The sequence below is a fragment of the Manacus candei genome, unplaced genomic scaffold, assembly GCF_025592945.1.
Source record: "Manacus candei isolate 608988 ecotype Guabito, Panama unplaced genomic scaffold, ASM2559294v1 h1tg000081l, whole genome shotgun sequence".
NCBI lineage: Eukaryota > Metazoa > Chordata > Aves > Passeriformes > Pipridae > Manacus > Manacus candei.
Window position 1 is genome coordinate 1,704,545 of NW_026138129.1, and position 25,546 is coordinate 1,730,090.

The 25,546-nt window shown below is 38.7% G+C and overlaps 1 protein-coding gene across 8 annotated transcripts in view; it reads left to right on the forward strand.

Annotated features, from left to right (window-relative positions):
* Positions 1-25,546, forward strand: part of RPS6KA2 (ribosomal protein S6 kinase A2) — a 286,036-nt gene that overhangs the window by 88,310 nt on the left and 172,180 nt on the right. Inside the window, exon 1 of one of the 8 annotated variants that reach the window (XM_051811145.1) lies at positions 23,684-24,208. The exons of the other annotated variants lie outside the window; for them this stretch is intronic. Coding sequence (XP_051667105.1) covers positions 24,110-24,208 — 99 coding nt within the window. The 5' untranslated portion in view covers positions 23,684-24,109. Of the gene's footprint in view, positions 1-23,683; positions 24,209-25,546 lie in introns of those variants that run through there. 8 annotated transcript variants of the gene reach the window in all.

Here is a 25,546-nt window from a genome sequence, read left to right on the forward strand (position 1 = left end):
TTTCTTAGTGCTTAGTTCTGAAAATTATTATTCTTGTTCTCGTATGTCCATATTTAGAGTATAAATTCTTGAAAATTAGTTTTCTAAATAAACCCAGAAAGAACTATTTAAAATGTTGCATTCGATCTCTGCACTGGATTAATAAATTGATTTTGTGTACATGTGTCAGGGTTTAGAGAGAAGATAGTTAAATGCATGTACATCTAGATTACCATGTGTGCAAGAACCATTTTGCACTGTTTAATATTGAAAAGCAAGGTTCGAAAATATTCATTTAATCATTGTCCAGTGGGAACAACCTAAAAGTGCTCTTGTCGAAGTCATGTTTTAGCTCTCTAGAACCACACTTTGGAAGCTAAGTCTTTATTCTACTCTAAATGTTACTACTTTAATAAATAATGCATATCTAGTAGAGTGTTTACTGTATGAGGGCCTGTCTTCATTTACAGTTTCATGAACAAAGTAGCTGGCGGAGGGAGAGGTCTGTATTTGTAATGCAGGCACCACGTTTTCTTTTGTATTAAGTCACAACACTGTGCATTTACTTCTGAGCTCCATAAATTGTTCTGGGGCTCTGCCAGTCAATCCCAATTACAACGCGTTGGACCAGTCAGCTCTTGTCATCCTCGGCTGGGTCAGCCGCTTCCGCTAGTGCCTGTTCTAGTGCGCGCCGTGCAGTCATCTGCGGGTCGCCGCGGAGGGGGGGATTGCTGTGAACCGCTGCATGACCCAGATAAAAAATGATTCTTCTCGCTTCTCGAGCAGAAAATCTTCATTTTGGCTGTAATACACAATGTCATTCACACCTCCTGTCATTCACAACTGACTTCTTATATCTTTAATGTGACTCAGAGTCAGAGAAGCAAATACGTGGAGTAATCGCTTCATGCCATGGTGCACAATAGGGAAGTCACTTGAAACTCTCCAGACAGATGATTTTAAAAAGCTTTTTCAGTATATATTTAATAGTAATTCAGTATGTATTTAACTTAATTCCTTCACTGATTTCTTTTGCTTTTGACTAAGAGATCAGAGTCCTTGAGGCAAATGTTGGTTTAAACTATTATTTTCATCATATTAGAGACAATAAGGAATGGACAGGCCTGAAATTGTCAAATTGTAGTTTGTTCTCAAGTTTCCTCTTGCTGTGGACAGGAGCTGATTTGATTATGTATCAGAAGGAAATTTAAAGATGTCAGATGCTGTCTGCTAGCATCACACTTTTTCCATTTTGACTAGCTAAAAAGATCCTATTATAGGTCCTACCTACATATTACATTTTAGTATAATATGTACTACTTTGTTTCAGTATACATCTCGGTTACGTGTCACACAGTCTACTGCTACTTTGTAATCTTTGGCCCTTGAACTACTCCATACAGATTGAAAATATTCCTACTAACAGTGTAAGGTCAGCTGGCCAGTACTGGGGCTGTCCTGGGTTTGCTGAACAAGCTGAATCCCATAGTGAGAAGAAATTACACAAAACAAGTATTGTCAGAAGCTCTGATTCTCTGGGACCCGCTACATGGTGTAGCTAGTCCCATCATGAACAAGGTTGTGGAGTCCCCAGGGGCCTGTAAAATATTCCTGGAGCTCTGCCAGGTATGTAATGGGTGCTGTCTGGACTTTGACCATCTGCACATTTTTTTGTTAAAGTTATTAGGTCATATATAGTGCCCGAACCCAGCCAAGTTCTGTAATAACAGTTTATTTTCAGTAGAAACTTTTATGTTTTAAAGTTAGGAGGGCATTATTCTAAGTTGCACTGAAGAGAACAGGCAGCAATGAGCAAACTGAAGCAGTTTCAGGTTCTCTCCTTTCAGAGAGGATCGCTGCTGTCACCCTTATGAGGTCATGAGTGTTTCCAGCAAGTCCTGGCATTTGGGCAACTAATTTTCACCTCTAATCATCATTTCTTTGTGGGGCAGCACAAACGCCTTCCTCCTTCTTCTCCTCTGCATTGTTGCCACTGCCAATTTAATTCACTGCTTCATGTTTTAATCTGACAAAATATGCAAACTACTGTACTTTTCATTAGCTGAGTACTACTAAAGAAACAAGAACGAATTGGGGTACAAATGACAGATTTGAAGTCAGCATATTGTATACCACATGTTGATGGATGTTAATGAGCTCCCTGCTCTCCTAGCCACGTCCCCTCTGATTCAGTCATTAAACGACCAGACTCCAAATAATTAAATATATCTGAAGTACCAGCATTTTGTTTTCTGCCATCAGAGAAGGTTAATCTCTATCCATCTTTGGAAGAAAATCAACTCAAATTAACTTTTGTTTTGGCCTTATATGGTACCATTTGTGACTAATATGTTATTAAGATGAAGATAAGAGTAAATGATCATGCATCCCCTATACAAATTATAATAGAACTGTATTAGATTATTTCCTTGTTTTAAGAGTTTTGATTACTATGAAACCATGATGATGTCTTGCCACTGAAAAAAACTTAAAAAATAAGTTACCTTTATTTTATATCACTTTAACTTTGATAGATACTAGGCACAACATAGAACATAGCCCAAAAAGACAATTCTCATTCAGTGGTGGGAATTTAATTTCACATAATTTTTTTAAGGTCACAGTATCTCTGTCGCTTGGAATTAAAAAAAATGAAGAATGAAGGTGATCTCATAAAATCATATTGAATTCATATATACAGGATTTTAAACATACATTGGATGAATATATAAAGTAATTGTACTGTTTTAGAGATGCTGTCATTCTTTAAAATAATTGTAATGTTTTGGAGATGCTATCATTCTTTACTAGTATTCATAATCAGAATAGGGGGGATATCTCCAAAATGTTGTGTTCAAAATTAAAATTCAGCCTTTATGGTGTGCCTGTTTTAGATTTGAATCTATTGATGCATAGTACCCACACATTTCTTTACTTTGTTATGAGTCTGCAACTAATCAATCACTTAGATTTTGGCTCTGTTGCATTTTTTATACTTCCCCTTTCTTTGATATAATGAAACTTTTGAGAAATACATTATGTAGTCGCTTGTACTCCTCAGAGAGGATTCTCCATTAGATTTCTGAATAATTAGGGAAGATATTAAAATGAAGACATTTTTCAAAGACAGATTCTCTTTTAAAATTGTAAACTCTTGCTGCTGGTATTAACAAGTTATTGCATTTCAAAAAGATGTGTGCTCATGTGCATACATACAAAAGTGTCTGGAATAAAGACACTGGTGTTTTCAAAGGCACAGATGGCAGCTAAGCAGTTCAGTCTTTCTGGGCCCAACATAGGACCAAATGTTCTGTCATAGCTGGAGGAATTAATAACATAGCAGGAAAACTGATCAAATGTTATAAATGAGTCAGTTTTTATTTCCAGGAGTCAAGTAGAAAAGAAAAAATTTGTCTTTTTGAATTGGCCCCTTGCATCTATTTGAATTGGCCTCTTGCCATCCTTCTGGTGATATGGAGGAGATGCAAACTATAGTTTTATCCACTTTTAGGAATCTTTCTGCTGACGGGGCAGGTCAAGGGAGGTTTTAGTTAAAGGATAATGGTTCTATTAATTATATTGTTCTGCCCTGTGTTATTTTAATGAAGAGAGACTTCGGATGGGAGTGTGAATTTGCTCAGCTGTAGGGGATGTCACCTATATTACCCTTCCTTGAAGAATAGCCATGGCTAATAAATGTAAAGGAGCTTTGATTAGGGAAGGGGTTAAACTCAGGAGGTGCTAAAAAGCATTCTGTGATGGATATGGCAAGTGAGTTTTATGAAGGCACTTACAAACCAACTTCCTTGAACATCACACAGCTCATTGCCTTTGCATGCAAATTTCTTCTGAATGAAAATTGAAGTGCAAGGGGAGTAAGTGCAATTCAGGATCACTTCCTAAATCTGCAAGCAGGGAAGTACATATGTGAGAGATCTGGTGATAGGGGACTGAGTACTAACCTTGTTTTGATTCTGAACATCTCCATAATTGCATAGCTGTCATTTCAGATGATGTGTGTATAATTCTGCTATGTCATCTGCCTAGTGGTTTAGGGAATTAAAAATAAATTACAGCATTATAGGACTCAGTCCTGCTAAGATTTATGTGGAACGTTTTGCTCTCTTTCATCACAGGGTCATCTGTGTCATTCTGCAAGAACAAAATTTATATTTGTTTTTACTACTAGGAAACTATTGCAGGAACAATATTAAAAAGTATGATAAGAAAGATGCTTAGTAACCAGTCCAAGCTTTGTTTCAAAGAAAGACAGGCTTAAGTATTATATTATGAAATTAAGTTTATATTCTGACATTGTGTAAATATGTTTGTACTCTACTCTTTTTAATATCTGTTTTATTCTTTTTTTTTTTTTTAATGAAAACTAAAACCTGCAGTTTCATTCTGGAGCAGAAATTAGTAGCACAAATTTTAATAGCTCAGAAGTTATCCACCCATCCAATTAATTCTTCCTTCTGCAACCCTTCCTCTTCTTTGCTGTTATCCTGTTCCCTCCCTGAGATACCTGAAACAAAATAAAGAGCAATTCTTTCTCAGTGACTCATAAAAAACCTGCTCTTCTGAATGCTTCTCTAGCAGAAAGTGTGAGTGACTGAGCTGCTGGGTAGCTTCTGAAAGCTGTGGCATTGAGAAGAAATCAGATTGATCTTCTGAGTGGGTGCTAATCCTTGTTAGGACAGCAATCTGATAAAATGAAACTAATATTTGAAGATGATTGAATTGCTTATAATTACCCTGTTGATGAGAAGTACACAAATCACAGAGGAAATCCTTATGTTATTTGCTTTTTGCTATTTGCTCTGTTTTGATTATTTTTTTCATGGAAATACTTAACACTGTAAGAAAGCTGGATCCATGCATAGATACTTGCTGGCTGCATTGGCTTTCAGGAGGACTCTTGCTTCTGAATACAAGCATAATTTACCTTCACTTCATACCTTTTCTGACCCTGCAAGTTTATGCCCTGTTTTCTGGCTGGGAACATGCCTTCTATCATGGTCATTTGTCAAGGTTAAGTCCAGTGATTAACATATGTCAAACTTCTGTGGCTTTATAAGGGAGAGGGGAAAATGCTCCAAATGGAAATTGTCATTTCAGTGGAGGGAATTTTTAGAGGACACTGCTGTTGGTACAGAATTAGAGCATTGCTTTAACTGAAAGTCTCATTGAACTTGAGAACAATAAAAACCTGAAACAGAAGTGATGTTGCTTTTACCACTTTCTGGATGCAGCAGACCTTTGGGGATTGCAGGGGAAAGAGATGTATTTTTGCATGGCTTTCCACGTACTGACAATATAATTAAATTGATATGTGTTGGTCATTCAGAAACAAAATGAGTAACATTACTGCTCCCCTGCTCCCCTTACTGGTATGCTGATTCATGTTCAGTAAAAGTGAACAGTGCCCTCCACTGCAGTAGCTGACTTTGATTTCAAGTGGACTGTTCACAAAGTTATCTACTTAGCATAACTCTGCCCAGCTGGCAGTGTACTGAGAGTGCAGAATGTAGAGCTAATTCTGCTTGTGCATGCTTTTGATTCATTCAGCCTCACAGATTTCAGTAGCATTCCGAGTTCTTTAAAGGGCCAATTAGTGTTAGTGAAAAATGAAAGCAGCAACGCTTAGGAATTCATTTTTTAAAAATTATTGACATGTGAATGCTTAACAGTATCACTGAAGTTGCAAGTGTGGCAGCTGTATGCTGGTCTAATTAAGTTTTTCAGGCCAGATGTATAAAAACAAAAAGAAGATACCAAAAGCTTATATATTTTAATGAGTAAATCTTCTAATCATGTGTTTACCAGTCATGTGGGCTGAAATTAAAAAGTAACCTATTGTTATTCTGCATTTTGTTTGATTTCCTCCTTGTTTAATTTGGACACATCTATTTTTACACATTCAGCTGTTGCTGTTGGAAGACATGTGGCTGCACATAGTGTCTGCCATATCTATATCACTGGGCAGAAATTCCTGTTAAAGGAGGAGTCCTTAACATCATGGATCTGTCACAATAAAACAGAGAGTTCTGTGGAGACAATAGCAGTAAGGTCTTCGACATTACAGAGAATGAGAGCTCCACTGAAATCTAGCTTTCCCCTTAGAAAAGGACAATTATGTAAGGGGAAAGGATGATGCTTATGGTTTTGAAAATTTGTGCTTAGAAGCACAGCAAGTAATGACTTGTACATGTGTGTCATGTTGTCTGTTGTTTAATGATTGCTGTAAACTCAAAGTTTTTATAGACTTAAATGTAAGGATACTTACTACTACTTATTTTCTCACATGCAAACTTATTGCATTTAAAGCAAATTTTGGAGAAAGGCTTATAACGAAGTTGAACCATCAGTTGTTTACACAAACAAGTTTTTAATATAAAATGCATCTATTGAAAAAAATGGTTTTTTAAGGGTCAGGGAAGAAAGATATAATGATTTGTGAGGTTTGAGGGGTTTTTTTGGCCACCTAAACTTTTCCCTGAAAGAGGAAAGTCTTCAGTTGAAACTATAAGAAACTTTCAATGATAACAGTGATGATTTTGCTGTTTATTGAGCACTAGCTGCACTTTAAAGCTGAATATACCTTACATTCAAACAAGAATGCTTTCATTTTTTAGACTTCCCTGAATTACAGTCATAGGCTGTACATTTATGTTAAAGGGAGATTTTCTTTAATTTAGGATCTGGTAAAACTCAGGTCAATGAATAAGAAAAAGCATTGAAAGCATAATCAACCACTATTCTAGTGAGTGAAAAAAAGAGATAAGCTCCAACTGTTAAATATAACATCATATTATTAGTTATACAATGAAACCAACTATATGAAATGCCAATTGTTGGAGCATGTAGTTATTAAATAATCTGTTACTGTTTTCCCATATTTGAAATAATTAAAGGTCCCGATTTCCTTATCTGTTCTTTTCCATATTGTCTTTGATTAGCTGTTTCTATGTTTTACAAAATCTAGTTTCTGAAATTAAGTTGACGTAATTACTGATTTTTGCACTGTTGTGTATTAGTCAAGCACCTAATATGAGCTTAATGCTTATATAGGAAACATGCATTCTCTCTGAAGAGCTGACTGTAAAAAGATCTTGATCCTGAGAACACTGAATGATGCAGGTAGCTTTTTCCAGATGAGTAATCCCTTTCTGACCAAAATACTGCTTGCATATATTTCCCTCTATTGAATTAATTGAAAACATGCAGGCATGTCTTGCCATGAGTCCTAAATTAGAGGTAAAAAAGGCTAAATATTTGTATTTGTGTTATATGTACTCCCTTTTCTCTCTGCATAATTTAATTGAAGATGTAAATATGCAAAGAATTTTTTGGGGAGTGAGGTTTTTTTGTGTTTCACTTTTGGTTTTTTTTTTCGTTTTGGCATACCCTACTGGATGTGGAGACTGAGAGGGTTTGGTTTGGGGATTTCATTGTTCATGCTTTTCATCAGTTATTGTATTACTGTTTTCCTAATAATTCATAATTTGAATCCTGCAAATCTATTTATGGTAAGAAATCGTAGGGAATTTTGTGTGAACTTTCATCAGATATAATGCCATTTTTGGATGCAAGTTGTCCTTTTTCATTCCCTCTTTTCTAAAGAGGTGGGGAGGTGTTGTGTCATTACCTGTATGAATTAGTAAATTAATAGCTTCTCATCAAGTGTTTTGAATGCAGTAATTAATGTCACTTCAGGTCATGTTTCATAGCTTGACAACCTTGGAGTTCAAAAATGTTTTGAAGATTCCCACGGTCACAGAAAGAGACATGGCAACAGAATGGATAAAAGAGGTTGCTGTTGGTCCTCGTCTGTGTGTGTGCATGCACACGCTCTGGACTGCACCACGCATAAGCACAATGCACCCACAGTGAATAATATGACTGATTTGCGCTCCGATATACACACACTGTGCATAGGCACACGTGCGTATTTACCATGGGAAATCCCGGACAGAACTGTGGTAGCCTCAACCTTCCTGCCCAAAGTCAGCACTGGGATCATCAGGGCCATGGAGCTGCTGACAGCTAATGGCATTAGCCATGCGGGTCTCCCGTGTGCTGCTGACTGCACAAGCTGGCTTGTCTTGCCCATGGAAAGCTTGGGATAGACCTTTGATAGCTCTAAAACAAAACACCATGTTCTCTTCATTGATCAGAACAATTATTTGCAAATTCAATTTAAAGAGGGGATCTGGCTACAAGTAAAATATATGCTAAAAAAAATGGGAAAGATAAAAAACTAAAGGCAGCTCAAGGTATTGTTGCAGATGGAGTCCTTCACTTTACTTGTAAGAGAAGCAACAATATGCTTTATTGATATGAAGGAATAAGTTAGCAAAGTTTGATGGTAAATGTGACAGCAGTTTAACAAGATGCATTGGCAAAGTACACTTGATTATTTACTGCACACAGGACAGGGTCGGACAAAACTGTCAGGGAGACATTCCCATTGAGTCATGATGTTCAGGAAGGGCTTTCTAACTCCTTCTCAGAGAGGAGCCTAAATGTCACTGCTTCCATTCCTAGTCCTGTCCATATTTGCATACCAGCATTCATGAGGGTCATGGTTCCAGGCAACCGTTGGCTGCCACATTGCCATCCATCCCCAAAAGTCCCCAGTAAGCTGGATACAGCCATCACAGCCCCCAGTGGTGACTATGACTTAAGCAGAAAGGGGACGGAAGCCCCAGGCATGGAGACTCAGTGCTAGGTAAGGTCAACTTACCATACCAAGTAAGGTCCTGTTTGGCATTGCAGTTAAGCCCACCCTGTGGCCAGCTGTCCTGGAAGGGTGCAAACCATCCATCCTGCTCCTGCATGCCCCCAGCATCTACTTTTCTCAGGTACTGGAGCTCATCCAGGATCCTCAGGGATCAGTTCACAGGAGCTAAAACAGCAGAAAATTTGTGTGCGTAGAGTGTTTCCTCTGCTCCTTGGACCAGTTGTAGGCTCCTCAGCAAAAAGCAAGAGAAAGTGTTAAGGGAGGAGGAGGGAAGGTGATGCAGCATGGGAACCCCTTTATCAGTAGCAATGGGGTGTTATAACATCAAGCTGTACCACTGTAATGATCATAGCTAAAACAGTGGATGCCCATCAGTGTAGCAGATGGTATTATGTGATGAGGCGTGGAGATGTAAGGGGATAATCCTGTATTTAAAATGAACCTAGTTCTGTTCATAACCCTATCACAGATTTGCTGAGAAGCCCTGAGCAAACAGTTTCTCACCTCATTGCCTATTTTCCAGTTAAAGCGATGATCATATTGTCTTCTTGTTGACAGCTGCTATTTAGGTGCTTAGATGTCCTCTGGTAGGAAACATTATGAAAGTGAACCCACAAAGTGCAGAACTCTAAATATGGAAAATTAGTAAAAGATGCTAATTTTCTGTACTTTATTATTGCTTGGACCTACAGGCCTAAGAAAAAAAAAAACCAACTTTCTTTTAATTAAAATTAAGGCTTCATTACTCCTGAGTAGATAAGAGCTCAATATGAAAATATCATGCTATTCAGAACTACCATAATCTATTGCAAGTCATCTGTGAATCATGTCTAATTAACAAGGTGCTCTATTACAGGGCTTTCTGAATAATGGCAGGCTATTCTTTGCAACCCTCTAAGCTAAAGTCTATTAGCTTTTCATTATCTCAATTACTTTTAATATTCTGGAAAAGCTGTTTGTGAGTTTTGCCTGCTGAAGAACTCCGAAAAGTGAAGTTGCTGTTGGAAAATAAGGGTATGAAGTTTGTCTCCCAGCTCCCCAGGAATGATCCCCTTAAATATCTAGAAATGAGAGCTGACATGGAGTTTTTGTGAAATCTTGAAGTACAAGCCTTAGACCGACTGTTCATTTTCAGCTGATGTCATCAGAAAATGGGCTAGGTGTGAGAGGCAACTGTGAGCAATAAAGAAAGGCAAAGCCGTCTGTGTTTCAAGTTGAGAACAAAGATACGCAACATGCCAATGATCAGAAGACATTCAATGTTGCTTTGTGATTTCCCTAAAAGACAAGTTGCTGAATCTGATAATAGACAAGGGAGGAAAGAAAAATAAATATGTATTTTCCACAATTTTAAGCAGTAAATTTGAGCTGTTAACAGTAAGTTGTCTACTCAGCCAGTGTATATTAGCTTCAGCAGCCAACTGTCTTGGATCATTTGAAAAATTCAAACGTGGCTGAACATGAATTAAACAGTCAATATTTAATGTATATGAAAATCACGTATTGTGTGCCTGCTGATTTAGAGATAATATAGTGGAAAGAATACTTATGGAATTGTTTGTGAGGAAAGTATTACCCACTGAGCGTAAAGGGTCTGACCTGGTTAGACAATGACCCATTGGTTCTTGAAGGATTAAGGAAGCTGCATACCCAGTGTGACCCATTTGGTAGCTGCCAGCACCAGATATATGTACATATGTTGTTCTTGTATTTTCCAGCCTATATCTGTTAAATCCCCATGCTATTGTTCATAAATGTTTCTTGCACTTTTCAGGGACGTGATTTTTTTCAGATACTTTTCCTTCCTTTTCCTTCCTTGTGTCTCTTAAAGGGATTATTGTTTGCTGTTGTCTTCCTGTGGCTACAGAGGTTAAGTTGGGCTGGGAGGACAAGGAAGATGATGTTTCTACTGGAAAGGAGGAGCAGAAGTTATTAGCATTGTTTTGCTGAGATTTGAGAGGCTAAGTCCCAGTAGTTTAGAAAATGTATTTTGGGTGATGAAGGTAATTAGAACAATGCTAATGTGATACTATGATTGAAAACAAAATGAAACCCCAAAACAAACAAAAAATATGTTTACAAATAATAAAACATTCCATAAATTTCATATTCTCCTCTTTACTGGTTTGATACGTGGCATTTTGCTGATGGGAGGTTTGGTATGTGCAACACTGCGGCTATATCTGCTCTGTGCACACCAATAGTTTGAAAGGTAGAATGTTTGGAATGGGCTTGCAGAAGGATGAAGAAAACACACAGCATTGCCCCCACAGTATGATAATTGACTAATATTCCATGTACATTATCTGCTAACATAATCACATAGGAAATACGAAAAGTCTAGAAGAGAGTTATGCCAATGTCTAAGAACATGCCAGTATTTAATTAAGAGACTGGCATTATTCCACAATTTATTGCTTATCATGAATGCATAAAGGTTAGCAACGATAATTTCTGATTTGGAGCAATTGTCTCTTTTTTTATTTTCCCTCCCCTGTTTTGATACAACAAAGTTGCAGGAAGAAAGCAATCCTGCTATTGCCTGTAGTGTATGTTTCAGTTCTGATGCTGGGGCACATGGAGATAAGAAAGATTTGAGCTGCTTTACTTCTCAAGAATCAAAGCAGTCTAGTGAAAAGCACATACTCAAATGAAAGTAAAAAATGCCTCTGTAAAATAAATGGTCTTATATACTTTTAAATGAGAAATGCTGCAGTAATATAAATCTAAACTTTTAAACTTCAATTCTGATGACAGTTCTTGCAAAGAAAAAAGTACAATGACTTCACTTTGAAATTTTGAATTTAAATATGAGTTAAATTTTTGATGTTTGCATATAGAGAAGCAATTTTCATTGAAATATGGATAATGACATTTTGTCACTTCATGATACTAGTCACAACACGTGACATACTGCCTTTTTTTTGAAAAAAATATATTTTAAATTTAATAATAACTGTGGCTTATGGTTGCTTCTTACTAATAAATGTATCTTATCTTATACTGTCCATTTTGGGGAGACCTAGTTGAGCAGCTTGTTGAAAAACTGCTGAAAAGGCTACCAAGATGTCCAGATTTACAAGGAGAAGTTGAGGGAGTGGGGTTAGTGTACCAAACCCTTCTTGGTGCAACCAGGAAAAACAGTTGTGGTCAGGGTCTAAAAGGGCCAGCAATGGACACTCAGGTTGGAGATCAGAAAAAACTTCACCTAGAAGGCAGAGTAGCACTGGAGTAGGTCATCCAGCAAGAATGGGGAGTCTTTATCTGCAGATATTCAAAATTAAGCTAGAAAAAGCCATAACTGACCTGATGTAGTGCTTACAATGGCCCTGCTTTGAGCAAGAGAGTGGGCTAGGGACCTTAATTAGTCCTTTTCCATTCACATTTACATGCTTTCTATTATATTTTGCTATGATGAAATAATAAAAAATATTCCATGGCAGGAAAGAATGTACAAACCATTTAAGAAATGTTCTCAAAATTTTTCTGAAACTCAACAGGAAATTTTACAAAATGTCTTTTTTTGTCTGCAAAGTTGTACATGTTTTTCAGAAATACCATTTTAACCAGCTCTGACTCGGAGTGCTCTACTGAGCCACTGGCTTAAAATTTCAAAGTTTTAAAAGTCATTTAAGAACTGTACATTTATGTAAGAAATACTAGATGGTATTATTTATCCCATGATTGCTTAGCTTCATTCTATTTCAAATAAAAATCATCAAGAAGTATCCAAACAAAACTCAAATCAAGGTTAGGGTAAAATTCAGATTATGCATTAGTGGTTGAGATTGGGAAATTTCTCGCAGCAGTGTTGGAGGTGCTACCAAAAGTATTTCTTGTGATGAAGAGCTACTAATTAATGCTATTACTGAGGCTCTAATAAAAACTCTTCTGTTCATGACATCTACAAGGAAGATAAATATAGACATGAACAAGTCTAGGACAGGCTGTGTATTGGGACACAAATAGGGAGAGATGGTTGAGTGAGGGGAGTCTAAAAGCTCACTTGCATTTAGCATAGCCAAGTCAAGACTGGGAGAAGATATGATTGCCCATTAAAAAACAATTTGCTTATAGGTGGGGAAAAGAAAAACTTTAAGAAAGGTGCTAGCGTAGGAGCAAAAGACTTTAAGTTAGCCATGGTGCATCTAGTGTAGGCACCAGAGTGAATAGGAAAGTGAGTTTCTGGGCGGTGTCCCAGTGAGACCAAAAAGTACTGAAAAGTTTAATAACTCTATGATGATTTTGTGATGGCATTAAAACAAGTTTGTAAGAGTTCAAGAAAGTTGTATGTTGATTAGATGCCTGTGATTACATCCAAGTTGCATTTGATAATGATTCTCAGATTCACTGAGCAATGTGCATCAAACATATCCAAACTATGTGAATGCCAGTTGCATTCACAGTGATGTCTCAGACCTGTAGCATCTAACCTGAGCTCAAGTTCTGCCTGTGCTAGCATAAATGTGTACAGAGATTTGTAAGAGGTGCATACTTGTGTGTGCAGTTATACAGAAGGGACATAACATGAAATTGACTGACAGGGCAAGTATTAGCGGCCACAGAAGATTAGATCAGACAAATACAAGAAAATAGTATTCAGAAAATCAATTAGAGTTGTGCCAGTTAACACCACAGTCTTAGTTCTGTACTACACTCCCAGTGGTTGGGCTTCTGCACTAAAGGGGAGCCCAATCAATTCTAGTGGCTTTCCCAGTGGGTGGACTTGGCACTTTTGAGTCAATTAAACAGCCTCCTGAATTTCTGCATTACAGCTATACGTTACTGTCTCACCCATTTTGGGATCTTTTTACTTTTAAGCAAGCCTTTTATAGATTAACCTTTTTGGAAAGCATATAATGTCAATCTGTAATTCCAGGTTTTGTATGTTTTAGCCAATTTGCTTCTGCTAGTTTTATAATAGAGAAAAATACTTTAAGACATTTTAAAATGTTCTTTCTATACCAGAGCTGTTATCTTAACCTTCAGTCTTTATCTTATCCTTCACTATGATCTGAATGATAGTTTGACGTGGCCTGGTCAGTGATTCCAGTTCTGCTGGGCCAGGCAGCTGTACCATGCCAGCTTCATATCTGGGAAACCGACAGTTTGTGTTGGTGTAACCCATCCCTGCCAACAGAAGAGGCAGAGCCATCTCACAAGAACACATTCCTGCCCCTACCACAGGAAAAAAATATTGAGTAGGCACAGATATTTCTACACTGATTCAGACCAGGGAACTGAACTCGTTTAAAAGTAGTATTCTGGAGTGGTTTTCTACCCAGTTTTAATTTGGACCAGTTCTCCAGTTTGGTTCATTCTGTGGCTATGTGAATAGTCGTGCCAACACAGAGGAAGAACAAAATGATGGCCTGGAGATGGCAGAGTGAGGCCACAAGTGAGGGGTTATGCCAGGACTAATGATATTCCTCTGATTGAGCCAAGATCTTTTATCTAAAATAAAACAAACCTCCACACAGCCTTCAAACCCATGTCTAGCCCTGTGGGAAGCAGGTGCCTTTAGCTCCACTCCTTCCCATGAAGAACTTGTTTCAGTCTTTGTTTCCCAGCATGTCTTCTAGCTGCACTCATCTTGCAGCAGGTTAAGTGGGCCAGGGCAGTTGTATTTTCTTCTTCAGTGAAATCATAGAATCATTTAGGTTGGGAAAGACCTCTGAGATCATCAAGTCCAATCATTAGCCCAGCACTGCCAAGTCCACCACCAAACCATGTCCCTAAGTGCCACATCTACACATCTTTTAAGTACCTTCAGGGGTGGTGACTCAACCACTTCCCTGGGCAGGAAGTTCCAATGCTTGACAACCCTTTCATGAAGAAAATTTTTCTAATATTCAATCTAAACCTCCCCTGGCAGAAATTGAGGCCATTTCCTATTGTCCTATCCCTAGATGTCTGGCGGAAGAGGGCAACCCTCACCTCACTGCATCCTCCTTTCAGCTATGTTCTCAATGTTCTTCTTGTAGTGCAGGGCCCAAAACTGAACACAGGATCAAGGTGCAGCCTCACCCATGCGAGTACAGGGCACTGCCCTCATCCTGCTGGCCACATTATTTCTGATACAAGCCAGGATGCCACTGGCCTTCTTGGCTACCTGGGCACACTGCTGGCTCATGTCCAGCCAGCTGTCAAACAGGACCCCCATGTTCCTTTTCTACCAGGCAACTTTCCAGCCCCTCTTCTCCAAGCCTGTAGTGCCACATGGATTGTTGTGACTGAAGTGCAGGACCTGGTACTTGGCCTGGTCGAGCCTCATACAGCTGGCCTCAGCCCATTGATCCAGCCTATCAGATCGCTCTGCAGAGCCCTCCTACCCTCCAGCAGATCAACACACACCCCCAACTTGGCGTTGTTTGCAAAATTCATGAAGGTGCACTCAATCTCCTCATCCAGATCATCAATAAAGATATTAAACAGGATTGGCTCCAATACTGAGCCCTGGGGTACACCAATGGTGACCAGACACCAACTGGGGATGTTTCAAATCTGATGTTTCTCGTGCACTGCCATGACTCCAGCAGCCAAAAGATTTTAAAGCTATGTGTGCTAGAAGACACACAATAATACTTTAAAAATTCCATCATGCTGCTAAAAGGATTTCTCTCCATCTTTCTTTTACCAGCCTGTGTGTTTTTACATGACAGGTATAGCCCCCTGAATATTGCTTTCTAGTTCCTTCTCACTCATATTTCTTCTTGCATCTTTTTGGACCTTCTGAAGTCCGGAGATGTACCGTAAAATAGTTTCTAAAAATTAAATATTAGAAAGCAATTCTTCTCCCTTCAAGCTCAAGGTTTTGTTGTTGTTTTGAGGGGTTTTGTTTGTGGTGGTGTTGTAATTTCACCTTCCTTGAGTTAAGAGGAGTGAGCCATGCCTTTGAAGAAAAAGTCTGAGGAACAGAAAGTAAAAGAGATGAGGAAAGAATTCTAGAGTGAGTGAAGGGAGTAAAGGAGATATTAAAAATGTTAAAAACCTATTAGAATCATCATAAATAAAGCAGTTTTTAGTCCCCAAGACATACAGAAACAAGGCTCTGCTGTGCCTTTTTGAAAGGCCTAGATGGCCTTGCTTGCAGTTCCCCAGGCAGCACAACTAGAGCAAGATGCCCTTGAAAAGCTCTTTGGAAGATGTAAAAAGTCTCTTTTGTCTGTAATGGAGGGAGGGGAAACCTTGTTACAAGTCTGTGCAGTAATTGCCTTATTTGTTCCTCATATCTGAGGTATATATCTATTTTCTCCTTTTGTAGCTGAAGCAAAAGAACAGTCTCAGTCTCCTAATTGGTACATATTTTTTCCTACATCACTTTGCATGGTAAGATTGCATAACAAGTGTGTGAAGTTAGTTATAAAGAGCAGAATTCAAAATCAGATCCCAGTAAGGTATTAGGGCAAAGGTGTCACATTTTAATGAATGTATATCACTGTACACTGCAGATGGCTGCTTTGGGACATTAACAGAAATTTATGTTCAAAGGTAGGTGGTTCTTACAGGATTTTTCATTGCTTCAAAAAAAAATGTTGGAGTCGAACAGCAGCATTGCTTGTAAAGTAATGAATTTAAGATTCACGTTGCATATTAAAGGGAGTTTCCTTTTGTTTGAAGAACAATCACTGTATTTAGGTAGACAATTTCACTAAGGAAGAGTTTTGTAACATCTTGGCCACAAGCGTACATTTCTGGTGTTGTGAAATACTAATGCCAATTTCTTTAACTTTACTATATAAAGTGGATGGAAGATGAGTTTAGTACTGATTTTAATTTGTTAGCGGTAAAATGGGACATTGGGCTATATTGTTGTGGGTGAATTAAGAAATCATTATGTGATTGTATGTATCAAATGGAATATAACTAACTTTTTGAAGGTCAAAATGATTTTGCATGTTTTTTTTTTCAATTTCACACTTCCTGTATAGCTGTATTAGAGACAGAATTTAGACCTTTTTTTTTCTCTGCCTGTTTCTTCATCTTCTATTTCAAAAATAGGCAGGGAGAGTTGTGCCTGTAATCTGGAATTAAGTACTGTTACTACAGTAATTTAAAGCTGTCCTCCAAAATTTGTCTGAAAAGCCATACAAGTTCAACAGGAAGGAAGCTAATGCTAAAGATTTTAAGTGTGACTACTGTTTTTTTCATTTATGAAGCTCACTTTTGTCCTGTCTAACACGGGGTAGGTGTTCATACAATGTGAAGCCCTGTTTTCAGTGTTGGGTGTGTAATATATTTTGAAAATATTCCATATGTCATTTGTCCTGCTAGATGTAATGTCTACAAGGTAAATTTACATATCCCATTGGTTTATTCTTTGACATTACTCATAGTTAATCTGTTTCTGTAAACAAATCTAGCAAATATGTGCCAGTCTTAAACTAAAATTTTGGCTATGAACAAATATGTTTATTATGTTTACTCTGAAAGTGCTCTCATGCAGTGGCAGAATGTTTCAGCCCCATTTTATGGAAGGATATTTGAAGCAGTTTTCTCTCTGCTCTGCAGTGCAGGTGCAAACCTTTAGGGTCCTGAGTTTACACACCCACTTGTCAAAATCAGGAACCTCTCTAGAGTGCACTCTGTCTCCTTTCTGGCTAAAAAATACCTGCATTTTTTTCACTGGGGGCAGGAGATGCCAGTTGGAAAGAATAAGAGAAAAAGGATAAAATCCATGCCCCCATATCTGATAGTAGATCCAGGATGTTGCTGGATTTTGTACATGCCCTGGAGCTAGACGTAGCCAGAGAGTTTAAGGTTCTTCAAGGTCATACAAAATAGCATCAGATATAGAAGAAGGATATTCATTCAGGTCACTCAGTTCAACTATGTATGATGCTTTTTCTCTATCAAGTTAACTTTTGTACCTCATATGTGTAATTTTATTCAATAATGGAAGGGAAAAATTTTACCTAACATTGGTACTTTCCTGAGTGAAAATTTGCAAGCCCCTTTATATGTTTGTCTGTTTCTTGAGGTTTCAATGGCAAACAGTGGTCTGGCTTTTGTCCTTACTTAAGTGTCAGTTTGCTCTGTCGATGATTATCAGAAGTAGAAACAGGGGCTTCAGTAAATGTTCCTTGCATTATTTCTCCTGTTAGGCTTGTGATATCTTTCAGAGCCTATCAAGGTAAATTTGCCTATTAGCAGATTTCTAACAAAGGCCACTTTTTTTAGTAGTGTTCATGGCTAGTCTGAATAAACACTAAACATATGCTGTGCATAATGAAATTCTTCCATCCAATTTTCTATTGTAGAATGTTCACTCAAAGTAGATATTCATAAATATTCATATGATAAGACTGTTTATACTTCAGTTACTAAGTAGCATCCTTCCTTCCAGAAAACTTCCAGTCTTTTATGAAAGAACAGTATGATTTTCTGCTTATTATCCGAAGAAAAGAAAGCAGAATTTTATCTTCAGCAATCTCCTTCATCCATGTTGGAGTAGAAGTTTATGTAATATAAAGGAGATTAGGTTTTTGGGTTCTTTGTCTTATACTTCTATCTAAGCCACCAAAATCTAACAAGACCAGTATATAGTATCATCCAGGAAAGTGAAATGCTGGGTGACATCCCTAAAAAGCAAAAAAGGAAATTGAAGCTGACACTCTTCCATACAGATTGCTACACAATGTAATCTCCATCCTAGAAGTAGGCTACAGCCAAGTGACATGTGTGTGGTCAGTGTCGTTGTTGCACGTTTCTGTATCTGTAAGAAGCAATGTACATATGGGAACAGTCAATGCAGCAATTGTGACACTTGCTGATCTGATGTTCAAGCACTAAACACGAGATGCTTTTGTGAGAGTTAAAACATCTTTCATCTGCTGAAAACTCAAGCAAAAATTATTCTCTTGTCCTGGAGCTATTATTTCTGCAACAGTCCTAGTTCTCCCTGCACGAATAAGAACAAGCCATTGTCCTCATAGTGAGGCTCATTTGATGTATGTGAAAGTAACACTTATCATCATGTGACTAGTGAGTGCTTAGGAGGAATTGAGGAAGTAGATTTTTAGGCAACTGCACCAAGGAGACCTCAATGTCATGAAGCTCTGTCAGGGAAGGTTTAGGTTATATGTTAGGAAAAGGTTTTTCACCCAGAGGGTGGCTGGGCACTGGAACAGGCTCCCCAGGGAAGTGGTCACAGCACCAAGCCTGACAGAGTTCAAGAAGCATTTGGACAATGCTCTCAGACACATGGTGTGACTCTTGGGGTTGTCCTGTGCTGGGCCAGGAGCTGGACTCAAGGATCCTTGCAGGCCTTTCCAACTCGTGATATTCTATGACTCTTCTGCACCAGTATGGCACAGAGATGGTTCATCCTCCTAGTGCCATGTGTGTAAATTTTTTTTATCTTACTGCTGAAGTAGTCTATTGGAAAGTCTTCAGTACTTTTCTTTCTACCTAAGCTACTTGCATCCCTGCAAAATAGTGATTTCAAATCTACTGAGAATTTATTTTGGTTCCCATTTTTAGGAATATTTGAAACTGTTGAATGGAATCCACTTATTGGAATATCACCATATTGAGCAAAATGGGTCTTTTCAAAGCAAGTAATTCTCTCCTGTAGTTGCTGCACTATATTTATACTAGTTGCTTTTCATATAATTGCCAGTGTGTTGCATAGTGCTTTTAGCAACAAGGGCATTACATATATGTGGGTAAAAGAGATACTCTGCTTTTACTCAGACTCCTGAGGTCTTGAGATTACAAGTGCAAGATTAAACTGGCATTGTAGGGCTGTTATGTTGCTCTTAGGAATAGAGAAGACTGTGTCCAAGGAGCCTGTGTCCTGGCAGTTTATTGGACCCAGTTAGACAAGTTGTATGACTTTGCTTTCTTCTTCCTTCTGAGCAGTGATTTTAATTTGCAAAATGGCTGAAAGGGCCTGCACCTCCACTGGAAGCTTCTCATAGTTCATGTACAGAAAAGGTTGAAAATTACTGAAGCTTGTGATACACAGCCAGGAGGTCAGAGAAGGGAGAAAAAGCACTTTCTTTCCTGCCTACTCCCTTACATCCCGATCCAGCCAACATTGCTAATCACTTGTCACTGCTGGTGAGAATGTCTAAGATGGCAAGTCACTGTACTCCACAGTGCTGGCAGGGCAGTATACCTTTTTTTGAGAGAGAGAAAACTCTAGTGCAGTAAGTGGCATGCAAAACAGGATAAGGTACTTAATGTATGGCAGCGGAAAGGCTGATAATGACATTGGTACACTGGTCTAATGAGATCAAAGCCCAAGCATTTCTTTGGGTAAAGCTCATCATATATTATTTAAAGAAGCATCAATCAGAAAAATAACCACCTCACTCACTGAGGAAACAAAAGCCATATGGCAATTTGTCCAGCATTCAAGATGAGAAAACAGTAATCACTGAAAGTCATATACCATCTAATCACCTGGGGGAAAGTGTTGTTCCTTATTCTGCTGACTGGTGTCTCTTGGAAACATCTGCTCTTGCTCCTGATTTTCCTTAATGAGAGCATAAATGGCACTGTGTAATTCACCTTTTCTGTAGCATTGTCTCTTGAACCTCTATTATGGGAGCCTCATTTTTTTCTCTGCATATCATGTTCTGCTAATCTTATTTGTTCTGTCGATGGTGTCACTGCTTCTGATGCTTTCTTATTTCTCTCTGGATCTTTTTCTGGCTTTCTGATGAATTTATTGAGGAAAGATAGGTAATACTGATTGAAGACTCAATTTGGATATAGGGCCTGATGTGCTGTGTAATGTAGTAATACAAAATTTCTCTCAGTAATTATATCATCGAATTTGTGGTAGATGTCTTGGATTTGCATGTTCCGTCATTTAGAAATTGATGACTCATCTGGCATTGGCTACTGTCAGCCTTCTTGCTTGGGTTCTGTGCAGGCTGTTTCACTGGCCCATGTTAATTTTCTAAGTCTGGGTCCTTCAGTCTGTTACTGCTCTTGGTACGGTCCATCTGTACACATGAAGAAAGGACCTTTGGCTTTCATTAGATATTGATGGGGAATTCTCCATTTATCTTTTAAAAATTTCAACCCAGACTATGTAATACCTAATTTCAAGTGGTTTCAGTTGGAGAGTTTGGCTTGAATCCCAGCTACAGGCTTTTGGATTTTTGGGTGTTTTTAAGCCTTTTTCCAGTTGAAGTAAACTTTATTTTGCTATTAAGCTCACTGGGAGGAGGGGCGGCCATGGTATTGTATTTATTTTTTTGTGTGTGTCCCAGCAAATACGATTCTAGTTTTAACAAGTATCTTTCAGAAAACAGATCAGTATTACTGGTGTAATACTGTGTAATATTGGTGTAATACTGTGCCATATGTACACTCCACCATTTTTATTGTTTATTCTTATCTTAAACAGAGACATTTGGTGATTTTCTTTTTTTATCAAGTTTCTCAGCAGTTAAAGTTGCTCAGAGGGGAGATGAGAAATAATTTACAAACATGAATTTCTAAGTGCAATTAATTTTTAACGTCATAGGTCAATCTGACAGTTGTATGTTTATAAATATAATGATGTTTGTTCCAATTTAATCTATTTTTTTGGTTTGCTCCTTTTTATTAGAATCATTGTGAGAAGTGGATATTGTCTGACTATGTGAAAGTTTGAGATAATGTTTTTGAAGTCTCTTATTTGTTTTTCTGAAGCAAAGTTAAGTTCAATGTCTTGAAGCATGCAATCTGAATGGAACTGTAGTAGAATTTGCTCTTCATATATTTATCCCTATCCATATGCTAGTATTACATGCATATGTATTTTGTCTTATTTCTGTATTTGTGCTCTTTTTTTATGTACATTTTTGCATCTCAGTTGCTTTTGCTTTTTGCACTTGAAAGATAATCTGCAATATCTCTGCTGCCCAGTAGGTGAGGAGCAATGTCCTGGCACTGGTGGTTGGTTGTCCTTCTGTATTTAATCCCTAATCACCTATCTGAAAGAGGAGTAAGAAAGCAAGATCATGCCTATTTCCATGCCTGAGGCTTGGCAGGGGTGTGAGAGAGTTACTTCCTAGCCTAGGCATGCTCTCCATGTTAGAGTCTAACTTTTAGCATCCAAGACTAGTTTTTGCTCTGACATTTATAATTAATTGTCAGTACATTGTAGCTCATTTTTTAAAATTATTTTTGTGGTCAAGAACAAAATTCTGAATGTAATAAGTGTACCTGATAGTTAGGCATTAAGTCATAGCCTGTGTAATTTTCTTGGAAGTTTATTACAGCACAGGTACATTTAATGGTGACTGCACGTCCTTGTATGTGATATCACTATGTATGTAACGGGTTAGGAAGGTTGTGATATATCTACTGGTCTAAATGATAACAGGCACTCACATACTGCTTATTATTACACACAGCACTATGCATTCAAAGCTGGGAAATCACCACTCTGCATTAATAAAGATGTCAGTGTCCAGGGATATGCCTGTGATGGGAAGGTTTCAGGGACCTACCCTGAACTTGTCTGATGGCTTTTTAAAACTCCAGTGGCTTACACAGGTAGGAATGTGTGAGGCTGCCAAAAGCCTTTGCCAGCACAAAGCCTGGTCCAGCCCATGTCAGGACACCTCTTTGGCAAGCAAAGGGCAGAACAGAAGAAGTAGCAGCAGCAGCTGTGTGGTGTGGCAGAACAGGTGAGAGGAGGTCAGGTAATCAGGTGAGTGCCTGAGGCCTTTGTGCCACTGCAGATTTTACTGCAGCAGGGTTGTGAGGAGACACAAAACTTGACTAGAGAGGCTGCATCAGCAAATAATTTTGTCATTGACCAACTAATTATTGTTTTGCTTCTGGAAAGGGTTTTGGTGTACCTATAGATACCTGAGTTTTTTCTTGAGACAGTTGCCTCTGCTCCAGGATTTTTAGCTGGGAAACAACACAACTGTAATGGCAAAAGGCTTCTAGAATCACAGAGTAGACAGAGTTTTAATGAAACCATAAATGCCAATTTATTTATTTATTTATTGATACTTTTCTGGGTACATATAGACTATGGTGAGCTTTTTACAGAAGAGTGGGACAGAGAACCTGTGAACAAAGCAGGTAGTGACAGGCATTACCAACAAAGGTAGTTTATAGCAGAGACCAAACATGCAATTAAAGCAAAATGCATCTCTCTTTTAGAGCAGATGGACTGTCGTGGTATTGTCATTTAACCTCCGAGTGTCTTCTCATGCTGTAGTGGTGTCAGCTCTCCTTGGGCTTATTTATCTGAGTCATTAATAAGTCATCAGAGTAATTCCCTTTCCATATGAGGTTATGGAAGAAAGGCGTGTCTGGGTGCTCCTTAGTGGTCAGAAAGGAAAGACTGCCATGGACAAGGAGTCTGAGCTGTGCACAGCAGGCAGAGAAAGCTCTTTGGTCTCTGTATTACAGTGAGATTTATTAGTTTTTGAAGACAAGCTGAAAAATGTGATTTCATTGAGGGTATGTGGGGGTGCAGCTGTAAGTCTGCATGCTTGCCAGTATAGTTAGCAGCTCATAATTACAGCCTGTAAATAACTGTACATATTTAAACTCCTAGAAGGGCTGTAGCTCCCTGCTGTAGTACAATAAGAATAGTAATATTTACCATTTAGATTGTGCTTCTATTTTCAGAGCTGTGCCAGCGTTAGGTATTTCAATGTAAAGCAGGTGGGTGATTGTGAACAGGATGTTAAGCTTTTCAGTTTTGGGGGGTTGGGGTTGGGGTGGGGGCGCAGTGTTATTTTGCATACTCCCCATTATAAAAGTAGGTTCAGACTCTTCTTCTCTGGCAGTGGGGGCACTACGACTTTCAGCTTTCTTCCAGGAGCGACTCTCACGAGGGAGCTGATTTCTTCTCGGATCTGACCACCACAGCCCTCAGTAATTATAGCAGCGTCTGAATTCTGAGCTAAAAACAGAAGTGCAGCATGTGCCTATTCCCCATGTGATTCAGAAAGCAGGAAATTGAAAGAGCCTGACTGAGAGGAGAGGGAGTGCAAAAGCAATAGACACATCTAGTATTTGTCTCAAACCTGCTACGCCTGGGACGCAGGAGCTGTCATCTGCCGGCGCTGATTCTGCGTGCAACCAGAGCAGAGCCTGATTGGGCGTAGTAAGACCTAAGGCAACGGGGAGAGGCAGCGGGGAGAGAGTTGGGCTCGCCGTACCGAAATGTAAACAGAGGGAAGCGAGAAGGGAGTATAAGGCTTTTATGCTCCGAACAGCAAGCATCTGGCTCTGGGCTCCCATGGCTCCGGCAGCGTACCTCTTGCAGGTCTCGCTGTGCCTGGCTTGATGAGCAGAAACAGACGCTTCGGAGGATCTCCTGCCTGTGGATATAAATAGGGGGCAATCGGGATGCGCTAGCTTTCGCCGCCGGCGCCGCGGCTCCTTCGTGCTCCGCGCCGCAGCTGGGACAGGGCAATGGACATGAATATGAAGAAGTTCACAGTGCGTCGGTTCTTCTCAGTCTATCTCCGCAAGAAGTCTCGGTCAAAGAGCTCGAGCTTAAGTAGATTTGAGGTAAAATTCACCTTAACTTTGTGAAATATAGCAAATACCATTAGATGCAGGTAACAGAGGTATAAGAATGCCTGCGTTTACTGATGTGATAAGTAGGTAAAGGTGCTCTTTTCCTGGAGGTGGTGATATTCGCACCTAATGTTCTTTGTTTCAGTGTAATTCAGTGCTTTTTCTCGATAGTATTCAATACACTGAATGATACATTTAGTGTGTTGCCAAGGATCCTTTTATCAGCCTTGCAGGGGAGGGGGAAGCTGGTTCAGGACATCATGAAGTTGTAGGAAATAATTACAGATCCACTTAAATTAGCACAAATGACACCATACTTTGAAATAGCCTCATATTTTAGTCTTCCCCTGCACATATGCCATTCTTAGTGCTAGATTTCCAAATAATTAATTCATTTGCTGGTGCCTTATGTATATATGTGGTATGTTAGATCGGAATTTTCTTGCTTGTTTGTAGGTTTTCCTGTTTGCACATATTTTTTGCATTTATCTTCTCTCCTGTGCATCTCTTGCAGCACTGTATAATTTATTTTGTTGTAGGAGAAATTGTTCTTCGGGAGGTGTGGGGGGGACACAATGTCAAATCTATAAGGATTTAGCCGTGTGGGGAGATGAAGGCAATTCAAGTCAGAGGTATTAGCAAATTGGAATGTGTGAACTGGTTAGAACCGGGGTTTCTGCCTCTCTTCCTCGAACCATTGTTCTTCAGCCCTATATTTGGAGCTGTGAATAGTCGGCAGGATGTGAGATCAATTGAATAGATGTCAGTTATATTTATGTTGTTCACTTTATCATTGCAGATGATCTGCAACCTCTGCATTAAAATAGAGGTAGATGGGGCCTGATTCTCTTCTGTCTCACATTTATTTTATGCTGGTGTACTTCAGTTGACCTCTGAGAAGTTACTCTGATTTGCACTGGTATTCCCGGGAGTAGGATTAGTTTTAGGCTGTGTGAATACATTTTAAAATGTTATTGCCTTAGTGTCCTATTTAAAGCACCAGGTAATTGTTTGAACGTAAAGTTCTTCATATGTCATTGCTTAAACAGGACATGCAGAAAAGCAGAGTCTTTGGCCTGTGTGTTGTTTTGGGTTTTTTTCCTTTCTTTCTTACCCCTTTAAAATCAACTTTCTTGAAAAACGATTGTATAAGGTATCTACTTTTATTTACATCATCAAATAGCCATGCTATGCATTTAAAATAAACTAGTAGCTCCCTCCTCGCACCAGCCCTGTCCTTGTTGGAAAGTTTAAGCTAGAATGAATGTTCTTTGTAACACACTAAATTCTCTAAACTCGTGCTCCACCAGAGACAACAGAAAGTAAACC